This window comes from Mustela lutreola, chromosome 10 (genome assembly GCF_030435805.1).
Source record: "Mustela lutreola isolate mMusLut2 chromosome 10, mMusLut2.pri, whole genome shotgun sequence".
Lineage (NCBI taxonomy): Eukaryota > Metazoa > Chordata > Mammalia > Carnivora > Mustelidae > Mustela > Mustela lutreola.
The window spans coordinates 19,093,578-19,111,930 of record NC_081299.1 but is presented as its reverse complement, the minus strand read 5'-3'; the positions used below and the strand labels follow the sequence as shown (position 1 = coordinate 19,111,930).

Below are 18,353 nucleotides of genomic sequence, written 5' to 3'. Positions count from 1 at the left end.
CTGGCCTCACCAAGTTCCTGGAGCCAGACCCACTGGGTGATCACTGAGTCACTGCCTGCCTGAACTAGGGTGCCAGGTGTGTTTCCCCTGCAGCCATGAACCAGGCCTTCTGGAAAACCTACAAGTCCAAAGTGTTACAGACCCTAAGTGGAGAACCTGAGGAGGACCTGGCAGAGGAGGTGGGTACAATCTATGCTTGCTGAGTGGGTCCTGGAAGAGGGGCAGCAGGTGTGAAAGTTACAAGGAAGGGCAAGGGACAGGCTCTGGGGGAAGGGCACATTTGTGCAAAAGCCAGCAGCACATTCAGGGGATGACAAATGGCATGGTGCAGAAAGCCAGGGTATTGAAGAAAACAGGGAGAAGATTTGGGGACCACCGGAAGAATAGTCATTGTCACCAAAGATCTCAAGGGTTACCGCATGGAAGAGATCCTTCCAGCACCAGTGGGCAGTAGCCACCGGGGGTACGTGGGGCTTGACACGACTTTCTAGTGGGCAGGGCTCAGTGGAATGCAGATGGCTTGCCTTGAGAGGAAAAGGGTCCTATGGGACTGGAAGTAGGAAAAGCGGCACTTAACGTGGAGTCACCATTGCAGCATCAGGTCAGAGCCTGAACTTGGACCATCTTTGTCCTGACATTAAAAATCAAAAAGGCTCTGAAACTGGGAACTGTCTTCCATCCAGATGCTGTGATATACGGTAGTTGTGCAAACAGGTGTTGCAAGGGCAGGAACTATTTCTGTAAGGGGGTGTGTGTGTGTGTGTGTGTGTGTGTGTCAATGTGAAGAAGCATCTGTCTAGACAGGTGGGTGTCCCAGGCTGGGCTTGTGTAGAAGTAGCTGTGGGTTTGGTATAAGGACTGGGGTCCGTGCAGAATGTCCATGAAATTGTACGGGTGGGCGTGAACTAGAGATAGGGATTTTCGAGTGTGTGGATTTGGGGCATGTCTCTTCCGGAGACCCTCTGTGCAGGCACTGGCAGGTGTTATATTTATCCTCTGTGTTCGTCTCGGCCTTGGCATCTGTGGAGGGGTGGAGAGGTGGAGGGAGTTGTGGGTGGGCCTCCGGGCAGCCGTCTGCATTGGTGTAAGTGTACAGGTGTGAATGGGGTAACCAAGGACATGTTCTTGTAGAGGTGCCTCCCAGGACGTACATGTAGCACAAGGGAAGAGGTATAGCTGTGTGGGGTTGCTCACATACAGGTGTGTCTGCATTGGCATGCATGCCCTTATCCACACATTTCTGGGTGCGTGTGGATGTGTCTGTGGGTGAGCAGGTGTGTGCTCAAGGTGGTCTGCAGGGGTCTACTATCCAGGTAAGGTATGGGACTCGTGGCTTTATGTAGAGGGCCACCTGTCTGGATTTACGGGCTGTGTGAGTGGATGAGATGGGTGTTTAGGTGGGAGGGTTTGGGGTACTGGAGTGTGCATACCAGGCTAGCAGTCGGGGAGGGAGGTCTCATTCCTCTGGAGCCTCTCTCATCCTGGGAGGGGGTCTTGTGTCCCAGAGAGGGAACCCAGCGTTAGCGGAATCTGAGCCGGCAGAACCCGCAGAAGAGGCTTTCCATTCCATGTCACAGTTGGCCCGCCGGGTGAGTTTTCCCTTCTTCACCCCAGCCCCGGGGCGCCTGGCAGACGCTGCTGTGACCCCCTCCCTGACTCCCAGCCCGTTCCTCCCAGGTTCAGGGGGTTGGGGTGAAAGGTTGGCTGACAATGTCGTCTCTGTTTAACAAAGAAGATGAAGACAAGCTACTGCCACCGGAGCCCTGTGCGGACCAGTACGTGCGTGTTGGTGGGGGCTGGGCTGGGCCTGACGTCCCAATGTCCTTTCCTTCTGATCTATTTGTCTATCTTTCTGACCAGGGAGCCAGGGGGAGAGCCAGCTCCTGGCCATTTATGTTTCTCTCATCAGGAAAGAGGCCAAGTCGACATATCTGGAGTTTAGGTTAGATCTCAGGAGAACTTTAAGGGCTGTTGGAATTGAGGTGCTAGAAAGGTACTTTATACTCTCTCTCCTCCCCATCTGCATGGTTGGGGGGTGGTCCTCTCCCTACAGCTGAGGAACAGAAGAGAGAACATTTAGGTGTTCAGAACAGAGGATGGTCCAGACCAGTGGTTCCCAGTGCTGGTCTAAACCCTCCTCCTCCTAGGAAGTTTGTGCCAGACCCTCAAAGCTTCAAAGCTTCTGATTCGGCAGGTGTGGGCTGAGGCCTGGGATCTGAATTTGCAGCTTGCTTGGGAGGACCTGAGAGGCACTAGTTTAGTTAGGAACCACTGATTTAGAAGGGCTTTGATGCTGGGGGTAGGGGTAGGACCCAGGGAAGCTCCTTTCTCCTAGCTCCATTCTGGCACACACTCCCGCTCTGCCCTTTCCTCCAGCCCAGTCACACCCTCTTTCTTTGACACTCCCTTATTCCTTTCTCCCCTGGGGGTCCCCCTGACCCACCCATCTCTCCCTCCCCAGGGGTCCCTTTCTTCCTCCTGGCGCTCATCCCCTGTCCTTCCCAGAGCTCCAAGGACTCCTCCTCAGATCTGAGGCTCCCACCTCAAGACTCGGCATCTCTCCTTGACTGCTCCTCCCCCACACGCCTTTCCACCCCTCCACTCCTCCTCCCCACTAAGCCATCATCTAGGCCTTTCTCATTTCCTTGGGTCGCTCCACCTGTCCTTCTCTCCAGTGTGTCCTCATTTTCCCAGTCCCCATTTCCCTCCATCGCTCTCGCCCCCGCCCCGCCTCTTTCCCCAGGGCTGCAACCCTGGTTTCCCGGACCTCTTCTCCCCGAGCCTGACTCCGCCCCAACCATCGCTGGGTCCCGCCCCTCGTCCCGGATCCTCCCACAGCTTTCCAGACTTCACGGCTCAGGCTTTCTTCCCTCCTCTGGCTGTAGTCCTCTCCCCGTCTTCCTTAAACGCCTGACCCCGACTCTTTCCCAGGAATCGTGGTCTCAGTGCCCTCTTCCCAGACCCCTCACCTGATCCCCTGACACTGTCCCGTCCCAGCCGCCTTTCCCTGTGCCTCTGAGCCCTCCGCGGACCTCCAGTCTCCCGCCCCACCCCCGTCACCTGACCTCCCTCTGGCTCCTCCTGTCCCACTACTGGCGCCTGCGCCTTGTCTCCCCTCTTCGTTCTCTCCTTGGGCCTCTCGGCCGATGACACCCGTCCTAATCCCGCAGCCCGCTGGCGGCGCGGTCCCCCTCTCAGGCAGTGACCGCGACGGAGGCGGAGCCGCGTAGGCCGGGATTCTGGGACGCGTTCGCCAGCAGGTGGCAGCAGCAGCAGGCGGCAGCGGCGTCCATACTGCGCGGCGCGGAACCCAACCCGGAGCCAGACCCCGAAGCCCGGGACGAAGCCGCAGAAGAGGCCACTGAGCTCCCCGAGCCGGGGGAGGCCGACAACGTAGCCGGCTTCAAGTGGGGCTTTCTCACCCACAAACTGGCCGAGATGAGGGTGAAGGCTGCGCCCAAGGGCGACTAGTCGGCCGGCCCAGCTGGACACCCCCTTTCTTCCCCCACTCCTATAAAAACCCTGACCCGACACCCCTTGTGACCGCGTGCCTTTGTCCGGACGGCGGGGATGACTGCTTTTGGGTGGGCAACCTCAAGGCAGATCCAGCTCAAAGCGCCCTCACTCCCTTCCCCCACAAATGTACAGGGAGAAAATGACGAGACAGCCCTGGCGTCGGATTTAGGATACAACTTTCCAGGAAACTGGGGAACCCCAGAGAACAGGCCCCCATCACCTTGTTCAGCCTCTTTAATTCAACAAACGTTGCCTGTGGCCCTCCTGAGCGCAACGTCCCTGCACTGGGGGAAGGTCAGTGACTCACCGACCAGCGGGTTCCACAAAAGGTGACAAGTTGAGACACAAAAATAAGGCTGTACTTGGGAGCTCAGAGATGAGGCCAACTGAGGAATTCAGGAATTTCGGAGGGAGAATGAATACATGTAATCTTAGAAGGATGAGTGGAAAGGGGAAGGTAGCCCAGGCAAAGGAAGGAGGACCCTAAGCAAAGACTTGGAGATGTGGACTTGGAGGCAATCGAATGACCTTGTGTGTCTTTGAGGGAAAGGAAGACAGTGGCCCTATGTGAGGCTGCCAATGATCAAAGTCCTGGTTTGAATGGTCCCTTCCTTTAGTGTCCTCAATTCTGGATTTTTCCTGTCTCAGCCCATTCATAGCTAGTAACCAAAGAGTGCAGCAAATCTCCAGGAATGGGGGCCTTTTCGGGCCAGCAGACCCACATTTCTGGAGCAGACCCCTCCCCAGAACTCCCCAAACATGCTGTTCCAGGCTCCCAGATCTAGCCTGGATCGACCTCTGGGGGTCGATGGTGGAGATGATCATAATGGAGTTAGTACTGATTCAGTAGTGGTTTTAGTGGCTGTCGTTTATTGAACACTTCCCTATATGCCGGGCACTTTACCATGCGTTTTATGACCATTTCAAAAATATTTTGATCACCGAGGGGTGCAGCTGTGGTTCGGGGAAGTTAAGTGCTTGCCCAGGGTCACACAGTGAGCCGGGAACTCGCATTCCAAAAACCCAGGCGCTTAACTCGGCGCAAGCCCGCCCCGCCCCCTTCCTCAATAGCTGCTCTCTAAGCCAACATCACGACTCCTTTAAATAACGTTTTGGCTTTATTCAGCAGGTTCTCCGATCTCCCACCCCAGGCTTCTCTCCCCAGATCCGGCCTCCACAGGGGCCACATAGCTGCCCCCTCCCCCTCGGTCGTCTGCTCTGGGAAGGGCCTTCCGAATCATTCTGTCCCTTCCTCCCAAGGTTCGCGGGCGGGGGGGGGGGGTACCAAGAATCCAGAGGGAAGGGCTTTCCTAAAGGCACCCGGCGCCTCAGAGACAGGGCGCCCCTGCCCGTGCCCGGGTCCAGCCGTGCATCCACCCCTTAGCCCTCCCGGGATCCTGGACCCCGGACCCCGGACCCCGGACTCCCCGGGAGCCCGCTCCCGAGCGGCCGCGATCACACCTCGGACTCGCGCGGCGGGCCGCGGGCGCGCTGGCAGCCGTACAACCACTGGATGACGCGCGCGTTGCGCTCCACCACCGACACCGGGGGGCGCCCGTCCCGCGCCGAGCCCGCCGCCTCCGAGCCGCCGCCGCCGCCGCCGCAACCACCGCCACCGCCGCCGCCAGCTCCGTCCGGGCGATCCGTGTCGCTGTCGCTGGACGTCCAATCGCTGGCGTCCCCAGAGCCTAGCGGCGGCGACGTTCCGGGCTGGGAGCTGGCGTCGGCGCCCCAGCTCTGCGGAGAGAAGCGCTCAGCGCCCAGCACCTCCACCAACGCGCGCTCCAGGCCGCAATAGTTGAAGAAGCGCTCCTTCTCCGACAGGGGTAGTGAGCATGTGGGGCACAGCGCCCGCTTTCCTGCCGCTTCCGGGGCATCTTGGGGCGCGGCCCAAACCCCAGGAGCCGCTGGTCGCTCTGTTGGGCTCGGACTGCTGGAGGTGGCGTCTCGGGGGGCGCCCAGGAAGAGGCGCCTCACCAGCCCCTGGCCCTTGGCGTTCTCTTTGTTCACCGAAGCCTTGCAGTCCCGCTTCTGGCGGTAGAAGATGAGGGAGTCAGGCCTTGGCAGCCGCCTGCCGCTGCTCCGGCGGGCGGGCCCGGGCGTCCTGGGCGATGCAGGGGGCCCCAGCTCATTGCAGGGGTGCGGGGTGAGCGGTCCGGGACCCCCACGCAGAGCGGGCTCCTGGCGTCGTGCTATCACTTGGTGGGTCTTGACATACTTGGCTTTGTCGGCCTCCAGCCTCTCCACCGCGCTGGGGGTGCGTCCCCTGGACGGGGTGGAGGGAGAGGCCAGGATCATCTCAGCGGAGCTGGACAGGATTGTACCCCATAAGCCACTGGAAGTAGGCAGCTAGTTGAGGAGCCAAGAGTAACTGGCCGGAGCTTCCTGGTGCCTGCAGGGAAAGAGGAATGGTCAGGAAGAGAGTCCCTGAACTTCTCCTGCCGTTGGTCCTGGGAATAGGATCAGCCAGCCACCCCTCCTCCATCCAAATCAGCCGGTACCGTCCTTAAGGGGCAGAGAGGCTCAGGCTACCCCTCCCCCTCTCTATCCCTCAAAGACATTGAGCAGGGGCGCCCTGGCCACCCAGAAACATGCTCCTTTGAGGATGCCCCAATCTGGCCATAGAGCCATGCCAAGCAAGCATCAGCAAGTGGGACACTTGGAAAAGGAAATGGGGCTGGTCCCGGCTCAGTTCCCGAAAGTGGCCTCAACCGGAAAAAATACCTCTTCCCAACCCAACAACTTTGAGTCCAAGACAAGAAGGCTCCCCAGCCACAGGCGGGCTCCAGCAGGGCCCACCCTTCCCGCCCCCAAGCACCCGAGGTCAGGGATATAACCACAGGGTAGGAGCCTCCGGTAATCACAGCCAACTGCCCTGCCCAGTCCCAGCTGGGCCGCAGGGAAAGAGACAGAGAGGTGGCGACCAGGTCATGTCACCCAGCCACCTCCCACCTCTGTACCCCTGCCAAGGGAATTCCACAGTGCCTGCCTGTGAACACCACCTTGCCTACCTCTGCATTTCCATTTACAGAAAAGGAAACTGGTAGAGAGGAAAGGGCTTGCTCAGGTCTCTACTGAGAGGTAGGGGCTGGGATTGAAACCTGGGTCTCTAGCCTTGCAGTGCAGAACTAGTTCAGATGGCCTGTCTCTCTGTCCCTCTCATGTTTTGCTTCTCTTCTTGCTGCTATAATCCCAAGCACTTTCCATTAGACCTGGGCCCTTTGCCTCACTAAAAAGTTCCTTCCACAGATTCTTCCCAATTACTGGCACTCCCAGCAATCTGCCCTCAGGGTCTCTGTCCTCTTCTCATCCTGAGACCCCCGTGACCCTTGTCCGCCACCTCCTCTGCCACTGGGGAAGGGGACCAGAAGGGGTTGTAAATCAAGAGCTGATGATGCCGTTGGCAGTAAGAGAATGGGCCACCCACAAGGCTCAGCACAACCCCTTCCACCCCTGCTCCCTCCTCCCTGAATCCTCCATTCAGTTGAAAGGGACATAGAAGTTTTGGGGGCTGAGAGGACCTCCAGTCAGGAGGTCACAAAAGAAAAGAACTTTCCAGGACAGGGGGAGGCCAGAGACCCTGCCAAACCCCCCACTCCAGAGTGTGTGTGTGTGTGTGCGCGCGTGTGTGTGCACGTGCACACACACGCACACACACGCACACACACATCCCTATCTAGTGTCTAGTAAGTCAGTCCATAGGTAGTTGGTGACTGGTGACTGCGAACGCAGGCAGCCAGGAGAGCTTGGCAATGACCTCCCTCCTGGCTCCCAAGAACTATACCAGGCAATGGGTCCGATTCCAAGGTCCCAAGAGGGCACTGTGCTTATCTGACCTTATGGGTATGCTCCTGTCCCTTTCCCTCTTCCCAGCCCTGAGCAGCAAGGCTATAAAAAGTCCCTAAACACAGGGACTAAAATAGTCTGCCATCCACCGTCTCTTCCTGCCTCCTGGGTTGGCCCTGATGCTCGACCACAGATGTTCCGCCCTAGAAGCCTGGCAGACATCCTTGTGCCCTCCGTCCCCTTTGCTCACCTTCTCCCAGTCCTGTGGTTAGTGGTCTGAACTTTGACCACAGCTTCAGATCTGGACTTGGTGGGGTGGGGGAGGGCGGGAAGCATTTGGTCACTGGTTTGGTGCCAGCATCCCTGCCCTTGGGTCCCCGAGTGCCTTCCCACCCCAGCCCTGGGCTCCGGATGCACTCACCTCTGTGCCCTCACTGAGGCTAGGCTTGAAGCAGGGGTCCCTGGGCAGGACCAGACAAGGGCAGGAGGGACAGTAAGGACTGGAAGTAACTTTGGTGGCAGCCAAACTCCACTCTCCACAGGAAAAGGAGAGAGAGCCTCCACACCCGCCCCTCCAGATTAACCCTTGCCTTCCTGACCTGGAGCCTGGTCTCCAGTTAACTCCTTCCTGGTCACAGTCTCAGTACTGGAGAGGACCTTCAGACCAGGTCCAGACCCTTTATTTTATAGATGGTCATACAGGCCCTGACAGGGTAGGTGATTTGCAGGGAGGCACAGCAAGGTTGGGGTACAGCCAGGACCCAAACAAGGTCTCCTGATTCCCTAGCTCCCTCCAGAGGCCTGGGGTAGGGATATGCTAGTCATGTGAGGTCAGCCCCCTCTGCTAGGCCTTGGCAGAACCTCTTAGTTAAAAGACAAGGTAGAGCAGGGTTCTAGCCGATTGTGCTTGTTTTCCTCTGTAGCAGGTTTAGGCCTGTCCTGGCTGGGATGTGTGGAGGGTGGCAGGCCTGCTCTCCCTAGGGGTGAGGCCAGGAATCTGCAGCCCAAGGGTGGGGTCTTTGGTGCTGCGGATGGACGTGCAGGGCGAGCCTGTCCTAGCATGTCATGTCTTGGCACGACAGTCACCTTGGAGCGCATTGGAGGTGCCTCTGCCCAAGGTCTTCTGATGGCCAATGGGATTGGCTGGGAAGAGGGAGGTAAAGGGATGATACCGGGGCCAAGCCCGTGTCTTTGGCCTCCTTTCTGCTTTGCCCCACTGGGGACTTCTCAAGGTGACATCTCATGTCTCAAGGTGAAGCCCTGTCCCCACAGCGCTGGTGTCAGGTAATTTCTGCCCCCATCTCTCCAGTAACCTGCAGCACCCAGAGCTCATAGCTCAAAGCCCTTCCCAACAGGCCCCTGCCCCACCCCTAGCTGGCCACTTTCCACAAACCCCTTTCCTTCCCTTGTAGAACTGTTAATGTTTGCAAAGCACATTCACACCTGTGCTCTTGGATCTCCTTTGTTTCTCCTAAGAACTCGGAGGGGGGGGGACTTGGCGGTAGGGGTGACCACCCCACCTGAAGGATGAGGAAATGGGATCTTGCCAAAACCCAACTCTGAAACCACCCGCCGCTTTATGCTGCACCCTCTGCCTGTCAGGTAAGGTAATGAGTTTGAGAAACCAGGAGGCCCATTTGCTGGTAAGAGATTTTAATCACATAGTCAAGGGAAGGTTTTTGGGTTTTTTTGTTTGTTTGTTTATTGGTCCACGATAGTTCCATATTGCATCCTGATGCTATCTATCTTTGCAAAATATTTTTATCTAGGGGCGCCTGGGTGGCTCAGTGGGTTAAAGCCTCTGCCTTCTGCTCAGGTCATGATCCCAGGGTCCTGGGATCGAGCCCTAAATCGGGCTCTCTGCCCAGCAGAGAGCCTGTTTCCTCCTCTCTCTCTCTCTCTCTCTCTCTCTCTCTCTCTCTCTCTCTGCCTACTTGTGATCTCTGTCTATCAAATAAATAAAATCTTAAAAAAATTTTTTTTTTTTATCTACATGCTCACAATTCATTCCTGGGACAATCTTTGGGGAGTAGGGTGTTTTACTTCCCCATTTAACAGTGGATAATACTGAGGCTTAGAGATGTGAAAGGATCCATCCAAACTCACACAATGAGACTAAGAGTTAACTTTTTTTTTTAACAGCTAACTTTTATTGGGGGATTAACATATGCTAGGTGTTGTTCTGTGATTAACACATTTAATCCTCAAAACAACCCAGTGAAACGGGTACTTTTATTCACCTAATTTTACAGATGTGCAGGCCCCTAGCACTGAGATCTGGTTGTGAAGGGGTTAAGCATGGAGGCTGGGCAGGGCCCAGCTGGGCTGCTGTCAATGGCAGGAAACCTGGCCTGTGAGGGAGGGGGAGGATGGGGCTGTTGTGTCTGACTTGATGCAACCCCCATCCCTTTGGTCTTAAAGGAGCCTCCAGGTTGGGTGGAAGGGCAGCCAGAGTAAGGGTTGGAGGGGGGCAGGGGACTTCTCAGCTCTTTTCTAGGGACTAAGACAGAGTTTGGGCTACAGAAAGAGGGGATTCAGAGTGGAACACAGGTGCCACCCTGGGGCAGCCCCGGGTCTGAGGACGGTAACTGGAAATGACCCTGCCTCCTTGTGCACTCTGTTAGAGTCAGAGAGGGAGCTCCAGGCCTCAGAGCACCCAGTTAGAGAGGGGAGACACAGCTCTGCCCTCAGCAGTCCAAGATGGGGGGTGTCTGAGGGGTGACAGTTCCCTGTCCCAGGATGCCAGTGGACACATACTGGCAGAGAGGCTCATGAAGGAGAGGTCAAACTAGATCGGCTTTCTGGGTAAAAGAGGCCCCCGTACCCCCCCACAAGGAGTTAGAGGGGATCGGTTGTGGGGGTTGGGGGAGATCATGAGGTGGAGATCCAGCAGCCCGCCTGCTGGGCTCTTGGTCACACTTGCTATGAACCGGATCCTCTGTCTTTCTGGTCATGGATCCCTAGGGAGATCCTTAAAGTGGCTCCTTCCGGTGCAAGAGCCAGGACTTTGAGCCCGTGGGAGGCCAAATCTGAGAGAGGTTTCCTTCCTATTTCCGAGCTCATTGAGCTCATTCCCGGATCACCTTGATGATCGATTGGAATGGGTCTGAGTCAGAACCGGCTCCTTCCGGAGGAGAGAGTTGGGGGGAAGGGGGTGTAGGCTGGGGGGCAGCTCTGGTCAGTGTCGGGAATAATGAGATGGCTCAGGAAGGCCTTCAGATCCAGCCCCAGACCCCAGACTAAGGGGGGGGGGGGTTGGCTGTTCTGCCCCCACCCCCGCCCTTAGCAGCTAGCTACGGCCCCCCTCACCCCAGCCACAGGCACCTCAGCCCTATCTTTCATGCTAACCCTGGTGTGGCCGCTCACTGGCACCGTGGCCTGGAGCACAAGCTTAACCTCTTTGAGTTTCCTTCAGCGTAAAATGGGAATGACAAGACTTAGCTCTTGAGCGGCAGGAGGAAGTAGTGGCTGCGGTGACTGGGAAAGCCTCTGGTGCTGTAAAGAGCTCATAAATGTTAGACGAAACTGCCTTTTAGCTCCTGCCCAGCCCCGACACCTTCCCGACACCTCTGGCCCAAATCCTTTCTCTAACTCCGCAGTCTCAGCTGCTGTCAACAAATCATCCTGGACACTGCAGTGAGCTGTGAGGTCAGCAGATAGGTCAGACATGGTTTCTGCTCTCAGGGAGCTTGGCCTGCTTAGGGGCTGGGGGTGGGTGGCGGTGGCGGTGGACAGAGGCATGACAGACTGATCACAGCTCCAGCCAGGGCAGTGCTTCTGTGACAGAGGCCAACAACGCAGGGGACAGCGGAGGACATTTGTTCTTCCAGAGAAGCTGGGGGCAGGGAGGAAGGGATTTCCGGCCTGGTTGGGAGGTGGGGGGGGGGGTGTTGGGGGAGGGCCCGTGAGAGCTGGAGACCTAAAGACAGCAGGAGGGCCAGGGGGTCAGTGAGGGAGTGCAGGGACAGGGAGCGGGGAGAAGGGAGTGCAGGAGAGGAACAGAGACAGAGGGAGAGAGAAGGAGGAGAGGATTAGCAAGGGAGAGGGGCTGGGGGTTGCTGAGAGGGAATATGGGGTGAGGAGAAGGGAGAGGTTCTGTGAGGAGATGTGTGAGGTGGTGGGGGTCCTGAGAAGAGGCAGCTCCGAGGAGAGATAGGGCTCTGGGTGGGGTCTGGCTTAGAGAGCAGGAGGGGCTCACTGCTGTTGTGGGCACCAAGGGAGGGACCCCTCCGCTGGCCCTATGCACCCCCACAGAGATTAGAGCAGCTACTGTGCAATTCGGGGCCTTCCGTTTAGGAAAGAATCTCAGCCACAACAATAGCCTGGCTCCAGCTTCTCCCGGTGAGAGGTGCGGCCTCTGGGCAGAGCTGGCGCCCCCCCCGCACCCACTGCGGGAAGTGGGGGGATGGCGGTGGGGGGGCGTGGAGAGGAAGGTGTCGTTAAGGTTGTTTGTGGAGCACCTCCGCGTTGCCAACCAACGAAGTGAATAAGAGATTGGATTTCTGCTCTCTCAGTACGTGGGGCATGGTGTTAGAATGAGGAAGCCAAGTCTATGTACTGTGTGCCCTGTGCAGGGCGCTTTGTGCAGTAAACCCCCCACCCCCCACCCCCTGTCCCTGCTTCTCACCAAATGCCATGTGAACGCAGTGAGGGAGCAGCCCGGGTCAGAGAAGTATCTCAGCCGGGTCCACAGCTGGCAGCCGGAGAGCAGGGCCTGCAGAACGAGCTCCCAGCTCCCTGCCCAGCAGAAGGCAGTACCTGCAGCATCCGGTCCTGCAAGCGAAGCCCGGAATGAGGGCAGCCCCAGCTGCGGTGCTCACTGCCTCCACCTCCGCGTCCACGTCTTCTTCAGCACCTCCATCATCCCCACCTCCCAAAGCTGTCCTAAGCAAGGTGCCTCCACATCCAGTACCAGGAACAAAACCCATCCTGTCTCCACCTAGTGCAGGAAAGAACATGTGGGCAAGAAACGGGGGTTCTTGTGGAATGCAGCGGCAAGAAATCTACCCTCCGGCAAGTATTGACAACTATGAGTTCATAATGACATGTTGAAAAATGCGGCTTGATTTTTTATTTCTTTTTTTTTTTAAAGATTTTATTTATTTATTTGACAGACAGAGATCACAATTAGGCGGAGAGGCAGGCGGGGGGGGGGGGAGCAGGCTCCCTGCTGAGCAGAGAGCCCCACGCAGGGCTCGATCCCAGAACCCTGGGATCATGACCCGAGCCAAAGGCAGAGGCTTAAACCCACTGAGCCACCAAGATGCCCCAATTTTCTTTTTTAACACAGAGAAAGTCATGAAAATATCAAACATGACAGAACTTAATTATTATTGAACATATATGGGTATTTTGGTCAAGGGATAGCAATACTGGATGAGTAAGAAAATAAAGATGTGACTAATTCACAAATTGTTCCATCTTTATTCCATAAAATCTATTTTTCTTGCTTTGATTTGAGCAAAATTACCAAGTATGTTGCTATAATGAAAAGTTGCAGAGCTACTGGCTGGCTCAGTCATTAGAGCATGTGACTCTTGATCTCAGTGTTGGGAGTTCAAGCCCCAAGTGTAGAGCTTACTTAAAAGGACAAAAAATAAATGGAAGAGTAAAATGCATTGTTTAATATTGCAAGATAGTCTTTTTTTTTTTTTTTTTTTTTATCAGAGAGAGAGGGGCGGAGAGAGCGAGCACAGGCAGACAGAATGGCAGGCAGAGGCAGAGGGAGAAGCAGGCTCCCTGCTGAGCAAGGAGCCCGATGTGGGACTTGATCCCAGGACACTGGGATCATGACCTGAGCCGAAGGCAGCTGCTTAACCAACTGAGCCACCCAGGCATCCCTGCAAGATAGTCTTTAGCCATAATATGTTAACTATTGCAAAATCCATCTACACATCGGAAGGTTTGAAGTGGAGCAAGAAAATGGATGTTCAGTACTTGCTGGAAACAGTCCATTCTCACTACAGCACTTCCAATCTCTGAGAGGAAGGATTTGACCAGAGAACTAATTTGTCTCACCTAAGGTCCATCAACACTCAGTCTTCTCCATGTCCTGAACCGTGGTTGGCTGTGATGTCAGCAGAAGTGCAAAGTGTCATGGTATATGGATGAGGTCGACTTCTGATTCAAGGACATAGAGCAAGAGGTGTGGAGAAGTGTTTGTTTCCCCAGGGCTGAATGGTGTCAGGTATGAAAGCAGATGGTGAGGATTACAGCTTATGCTGTGTAGCACCGAGATGCTTGTATGGTCTTAATAAATGACTTTAGGGGCACCTGTGTGGCTCAGTGGTTAAGCCTCTGCCTTCAGCTCAGGTCATGATCCCAGGGTCTCCCACTCCCCCTGTCTTGTAGGGGAGTATTCCCTCTCTCACCGTCTCTCTTTCTCTATCAAATAAATAAATGAAATATTTTAAAAAGAATAATAATAAATGACTTTTGGGAAGATTTTGATATCATGTCCCCTTTGAAGGGCATGGATCCCTCTAGCTAGTTTTTTTTTTTTTTAATTTTATTTGTTTATTTGACAGAGATAACAAGTAGGCAGAGAGGCAGACAGAGAGAGAGGGGAGGAAGCAGGCACCCTGCTGAGCAGAGAGCCTGATGCAGGGCTCCATCCCAGGACCCCGGGATCATGACATGAGCTGAAGGCAGACGCTTAACCCACTGAGCCACCCAGGCATCCCTACCTCTAGCTAGTTCTAAGGGTGGCACTGAGCTATGGCCAGGAAGCTGCTGTGTCACACTGAACATACCCAATGGTGGGGACATACCTTTCTGTACGTGAGGAGGGTAATTCACAGAGAAGGTGAAGGTTGAGAGCTAGGCTGATACCCCAAAAGGTGAGTATTATAACCATCACCCCTAATATCAACCTCGTATTGTAACTAACATCTTAGTGTTACCCCTGAATTCTAATCATCCACTCCTTCCCAGTCATTGTCAGCTTCTCCATGGTTCCTAGCACTGTAAACATCTGTGAGTTTTGCCATTCAACAATTGCTCTCATCCTACCCTGACTTTGGCCACCTGTGCTCTCAGAGTGGCGTAACTTGACTTGGAGCAGGGTGCTTGACCTAGGCTTGGGTCAAAAAGCCTATCATGTTTCTTTGGCCCCAATATTTCATTTAAAGATGGATATGTAACTCAATTACAGCCAAGGGGACTTTTGCTGAAACTGTGGCAACAGATCTCTCTCTTCCCTATAATGCAAGAAGCCCAGAGGGTCCAGCCTGCCCAAAGACTGAGTCAGCAGAGAAGGAGCAGCCCTGAGAGTCAGAGCCAGAGAAAACTGACCTTGAGGAGGGGGCCTTCTATATCTGGTCATATCTGAAGCAAACTAGTAGGGAAGCCAATACCTTTCCTTTTGGCTTAACCATGCTGGGTTGGTTTTTCAGTTACTTACAGTCAAAATAAACCAGAAGGAGATAACTTTCTCTCCAGAACTGTGTTACCTTCATCACAGTGCCTGTAGCATGGGCCGTGAACAGCCTTCCTTTGCTTACTATCACAACCCATCTCTACGCTAATTTCTCTGGAATGCTCAACAAATGCCTCCAGGTTTTTTGTTGTTGTTGTTGTTGTTTTTTGTTTGTTTGTTTGTTTTTTTTTCAAAGCTGACTTGAAAGAGCAGTTGAAGTTCTCATAAGGGGTCAGGACACCAAAGTCCTGGTCTTGGCTTTGACACAAACTCACTCTTGGTCTGGAGCAAGTCACACTCTCTTGTATTTCAGGTTCTGATATGTTAAAAGGAAGAAAGTAAATTTGACCATGGCGCCCCAGTGCTATTCCTTGGTGGATTCCAAATGGCTACATAAAACTACCTGCGGAGCTTGCTAACAAGACAGATGCCAGACCTCTGCTTTCTGAGAACCTAATTTAGTAGGTCTAGTGGGGAATCAAGAAGGAAAGAATATTACATTAGGTCAGACTGATTTTATTGATATGAATGCCCTTACTAGAGATTCTAGATTTAATGTGTTATCTCTTGCAGCTGAAGGTAGCTCTAATATTGCTTGTTCAGTTGAGATACTCAACATGGCCTGTAGTCACTAAGGCTGAGATGTCAGCATTTTTCTGGTTAATATGTCTCACGTCTAAAAAGATAAGGAATGTTGGAGATTTATCACATGAGATTGCATATATTCCCCCAATGAGGGCTCAGAGGGTAGTTCTTTGCCCAGGTGTTGAGATAAGCCTAAGTGAGAATAACACCAGCATTCTTGAAAGTTTTATGGTCTCTGTCTTCTGCGATTTGGGTATATTGGGAGAGGCACCACTGAGATGTGCTCCCTGATTTCATTAGGGGTGATGGTGTCCTGAAGGAGTAAAGGCCAAGCTGAACTTGGCCAGGGCTGCCAGAGTCAAGGTGGACACTTTCCCTGCAGGATGAGGTGATCTTCGCTTACTTGCAGGGATCTTTGATCAGAGTGTCCTAGGAATGAAATAGATGAGCAGCTTATTAGATATCCTTGAGTTGTATCACAGAAAACCCTCCATGTCTTGTGGCCAGAAGCCTAAAGTGAATTGTTGTCCCAATGGAGAGTCTCAGCCTTGCATCTAATTTCCACATCCAAGCCAGTTCACAGAGCTGATGTCTCCACGGAATAGGAGGTCAGGTCCCACAAGTGGATAGTTTGTCAGTGTCTGTCTTCCTCTAAGGACGGGGGATGGGAAAACTCAGACCTTTTAGGCATGACTAGATATTTACTTCGGAATTGATGCTATCTCTGGAAACCCACTGTTTAACATGTCTGAAATGAAACTACTGATCTCTTATGCCCCCAGATCCATCTCGGCATCCTTCCAACCGCTCAGGCCAAAAGCCTGGAGTCATCTTGGACACATGTCTTTCCTTCACATTCCTCATCTAATCCATAAGCCATCTGTTGGCCTATCTTCAGACTCCCCACTAGACCTACTAAATTAGGTTCTCAGAAAGCAGAGGTCTGGCATCTGTCTTGTTAGTAAGCTCCGCAGGTAGTTTTATGTAGCCATTTGGAATCCACCAAGGAATAGCATTGGGGCGCCATGGTCAAATTTACTTTCTTCCTTTTAACATATCAGAACCTGAAATACAAGAGAGTGCGACTTGCTCCAGACCAAGAGTGAGTTTGTGTCAAAGCCAACTATCATATGATAGTTGTCTTTCTCTGATTGACTTATTTCGCTAAGCATAATATCTTCTAGTTCCATCCACATCATTGTGGATATCTCCTGATTTAAGTCATCTCTGTCCCACCCCACTCCTACCACCTTGGGCCAAATGCTGTCCTCTCTTGCTGGCATTCCTGCAATAGCCTCCAGGGTTCCCTCCTAACCTCAGGCCACCCAGCAGAGATCCATCCTTTCCAAAGTGGAAGGTAATCACCAAGTCACTTCCAACCCAAATTCCTGAAAGAGGCTCCTCCTCCTTTCACTGGAGTGAGACCCAACGCACCCAAAGGCTTACAAAGCTTTTCCTGACCTGAATCTTTGGCTGTCCTCCCTCTCACCCACCCTGCCACAGATATTCTGGCCTCCTGGCCTGCTCCTTGAACACACGACCATGTCTACCTTTGGGCTTTGACCCTCTGCCTGGAATGCCTTACCTTTAGCTCTCAGCTTCGCTAACTCCTTCTCCTCCTTTAAGACTTTGTTAAACTCTTGCCCCAATGAGATCTCCCCTGACTGCTTCGTTTAATAAGTCAGCCAGCATCTTTTGTAGTGTTCCCAACACGGCTGCCGTGCTCTACTTCTCCTTTGCATCTTCTTGTCGGTTTGTTTTATAACTTCACAATTCTATCATACTAAATGACATGTTTGTTCATGCTCATACATGTCTCCCCAACTAGAGTGTAAGTTCGCTGAGGGTGGAGACCTTTACTTTGTTCACGGATGTGTTCCCAGCACCTGACATGGGGCCAAAGACTTAGTGGGTTTCTCAATACATTGTTTCATGAATGGATTTTGAAGAAACCATGGAGAGACTGGGAGGGGGGGCTTGAGAAGTTCTCTTGAGGGTCTTGGGACTGGAGTGATGCAAGCTCCAGGTCCTGAAAGCCTTCCAAAACCATAGAATTTATAAGTTGAATTTTGGGAAGTTTGTCAGAAATATCAGGACATTTAATCAATTAATTAATTAATTAGGAAATCTTTATTAAAAAATTTTTTTTATTAACATATAATGTATTATTAGCCCCAGGGGTACAGGTCTGTGAATCGCCAGGTTTATACACTTCACAGCACTCACCACAGCACATACCTTCCCCAATGTCCATAACCCCACTACCCTCTTCCTAACCCCCTTCCCCTGGCAAACTTCAGTTTGTTTTGTGAGATTAAGAGTCTCTTATGGTTCTTCTCCCTCCCGATTCTATCTTGTTTCATTTATTCTCTTCCTACCCCCCAAACCTCCCACATTGCCTCTCAACTTCCTCATATCAGGGAGATCATATGATAGTTGTCTTTCTTTGATTGACTTATTTCGCTAAGCATAATATCTTCTAGTTCCATCCACATCATTGCAAATGGCAAGATTTCATTTCTTTTGATGGCTGCATAGTATTCCATTGTATATATATACTACATCTTCTTTATCCTTTCATCTGTTGATGGACATCTAGGTTCTTTCCATAGTTTGGCTATTGTGGACATTGCTGCTATAAACATTGGAGTGCAAGTGCCCCTTCGGATCACTACATTTGTATGTTTAGGGTAAATACCCAGTAGTGCAACTGCTAGGTTGTAGGGTAGCTCTATTTTCAACTTTCCGAGGAACCTCCATGCTGTTTTCCAGAATGGCTGCACCAGCTTGCATTCCCACCAACAGTGTAGGAGGGTTCCCCTTTCTCCACATCCTTACCAACATCTGTCATTTCCTGATTTGTTAATCTTAACCATTCTGACTGGTGTGAGGTGGTATCTCATTGTGGTTTTGATTTGTATTTCCCTGATGCCGAGTGATGTTGAGCCCCTTTTCATGTGTCTGTTGGCCACCTGGATGTCTTCTTTGCAGAAATGTCTGTTCTTGTCTTCTGCCCAGATCTTGATTGGATTATTTGTTTTTTGGGCAT

General features: G+C 53.0%; 2 protein-coding genes across 2 annotated transcripts; one reads left to right on the top strand and one right to left on the bottom strand.

The window, feature by feature from the left end:
- The first annotated feature begins 95 nt into the window (after window positions 1-95).
- On the top strand, window positions 96-3,523 carry C10H1orf232 (chromosome 10 C1orf232 homolog). The gene is made up of 4 exons (XM_059136946.1): window positions 96-179; window positions 1,506-1,589; window positions 1,678-1,775; window positions 3,171-3,523. The coding sequence occupies exons 1-4, from the start codon at window positions 96-98 to the stop codon at window positions 3,469-3,471; spliced, it is 567 nt and encodes a 188-aa protein (XP_058992929.1). The 3' UTR covers window positions 3,472-3,523.
- An 843-nt stretch (window positions 3,524-4,366) lies between these two features.
- On the bottom strand, window positions 4,367-7,854 carry FAM110D (family with sequence similarity 110 member D). The gene is made up of 2 exons (XM_059136944.1): window positions 7,724-7,854; window positions 4,367-5,908 (listed from the first exon to the last, which is right to left on the bottom strand). Exon 2 carries the CDS (start codon window positions 5,812-5,814, stop codon window positions 4,972-4,974), a length of 843 nt encoding a protein of 280 aa, XP_058992927.1. The 5' UTR covers window positions 5,815-5,908; window positions 7,724-7,854; the 3' UTR covers window positions 4,367-4,971.
- Window positions 7,855-18,353: the final 10,499 nt, after the last annotated feature.

Excerpts from the sequence above, each read along its gene's own strand:
- C10H1orf232 (XM_059136946.1), top strand. The coding sequence starts at position 96 with ATGAACCAGGCCTTCTGGAAAACCTACAAGTCCAAAGTGTTACAGACC. Across the intron at positions 1,590-1,677 it reads TGTCACAGTTGGCCCGCCGG|GTTCAGGGGGTTGGGGTGAA; the intron begins GTGAGTTTTCCC and ends CGTTCCTCCCAG. Across the intron at positions 1,776-3,170 it reads CCGGAGCCCTGTGCGGACCA|CCCGCTGGCGGCGCGGTCCC; the intron begins GTACGTGCGTGT and ends CTAATCCCGCAG.
- FAM110D (XM_059136944.1), bottom strand. The coding sequence starts at position 5,814 with ATGATCCTGGCCTCTCCCTCCACCCCGTCCAGGGGACGCACCCCCAGC.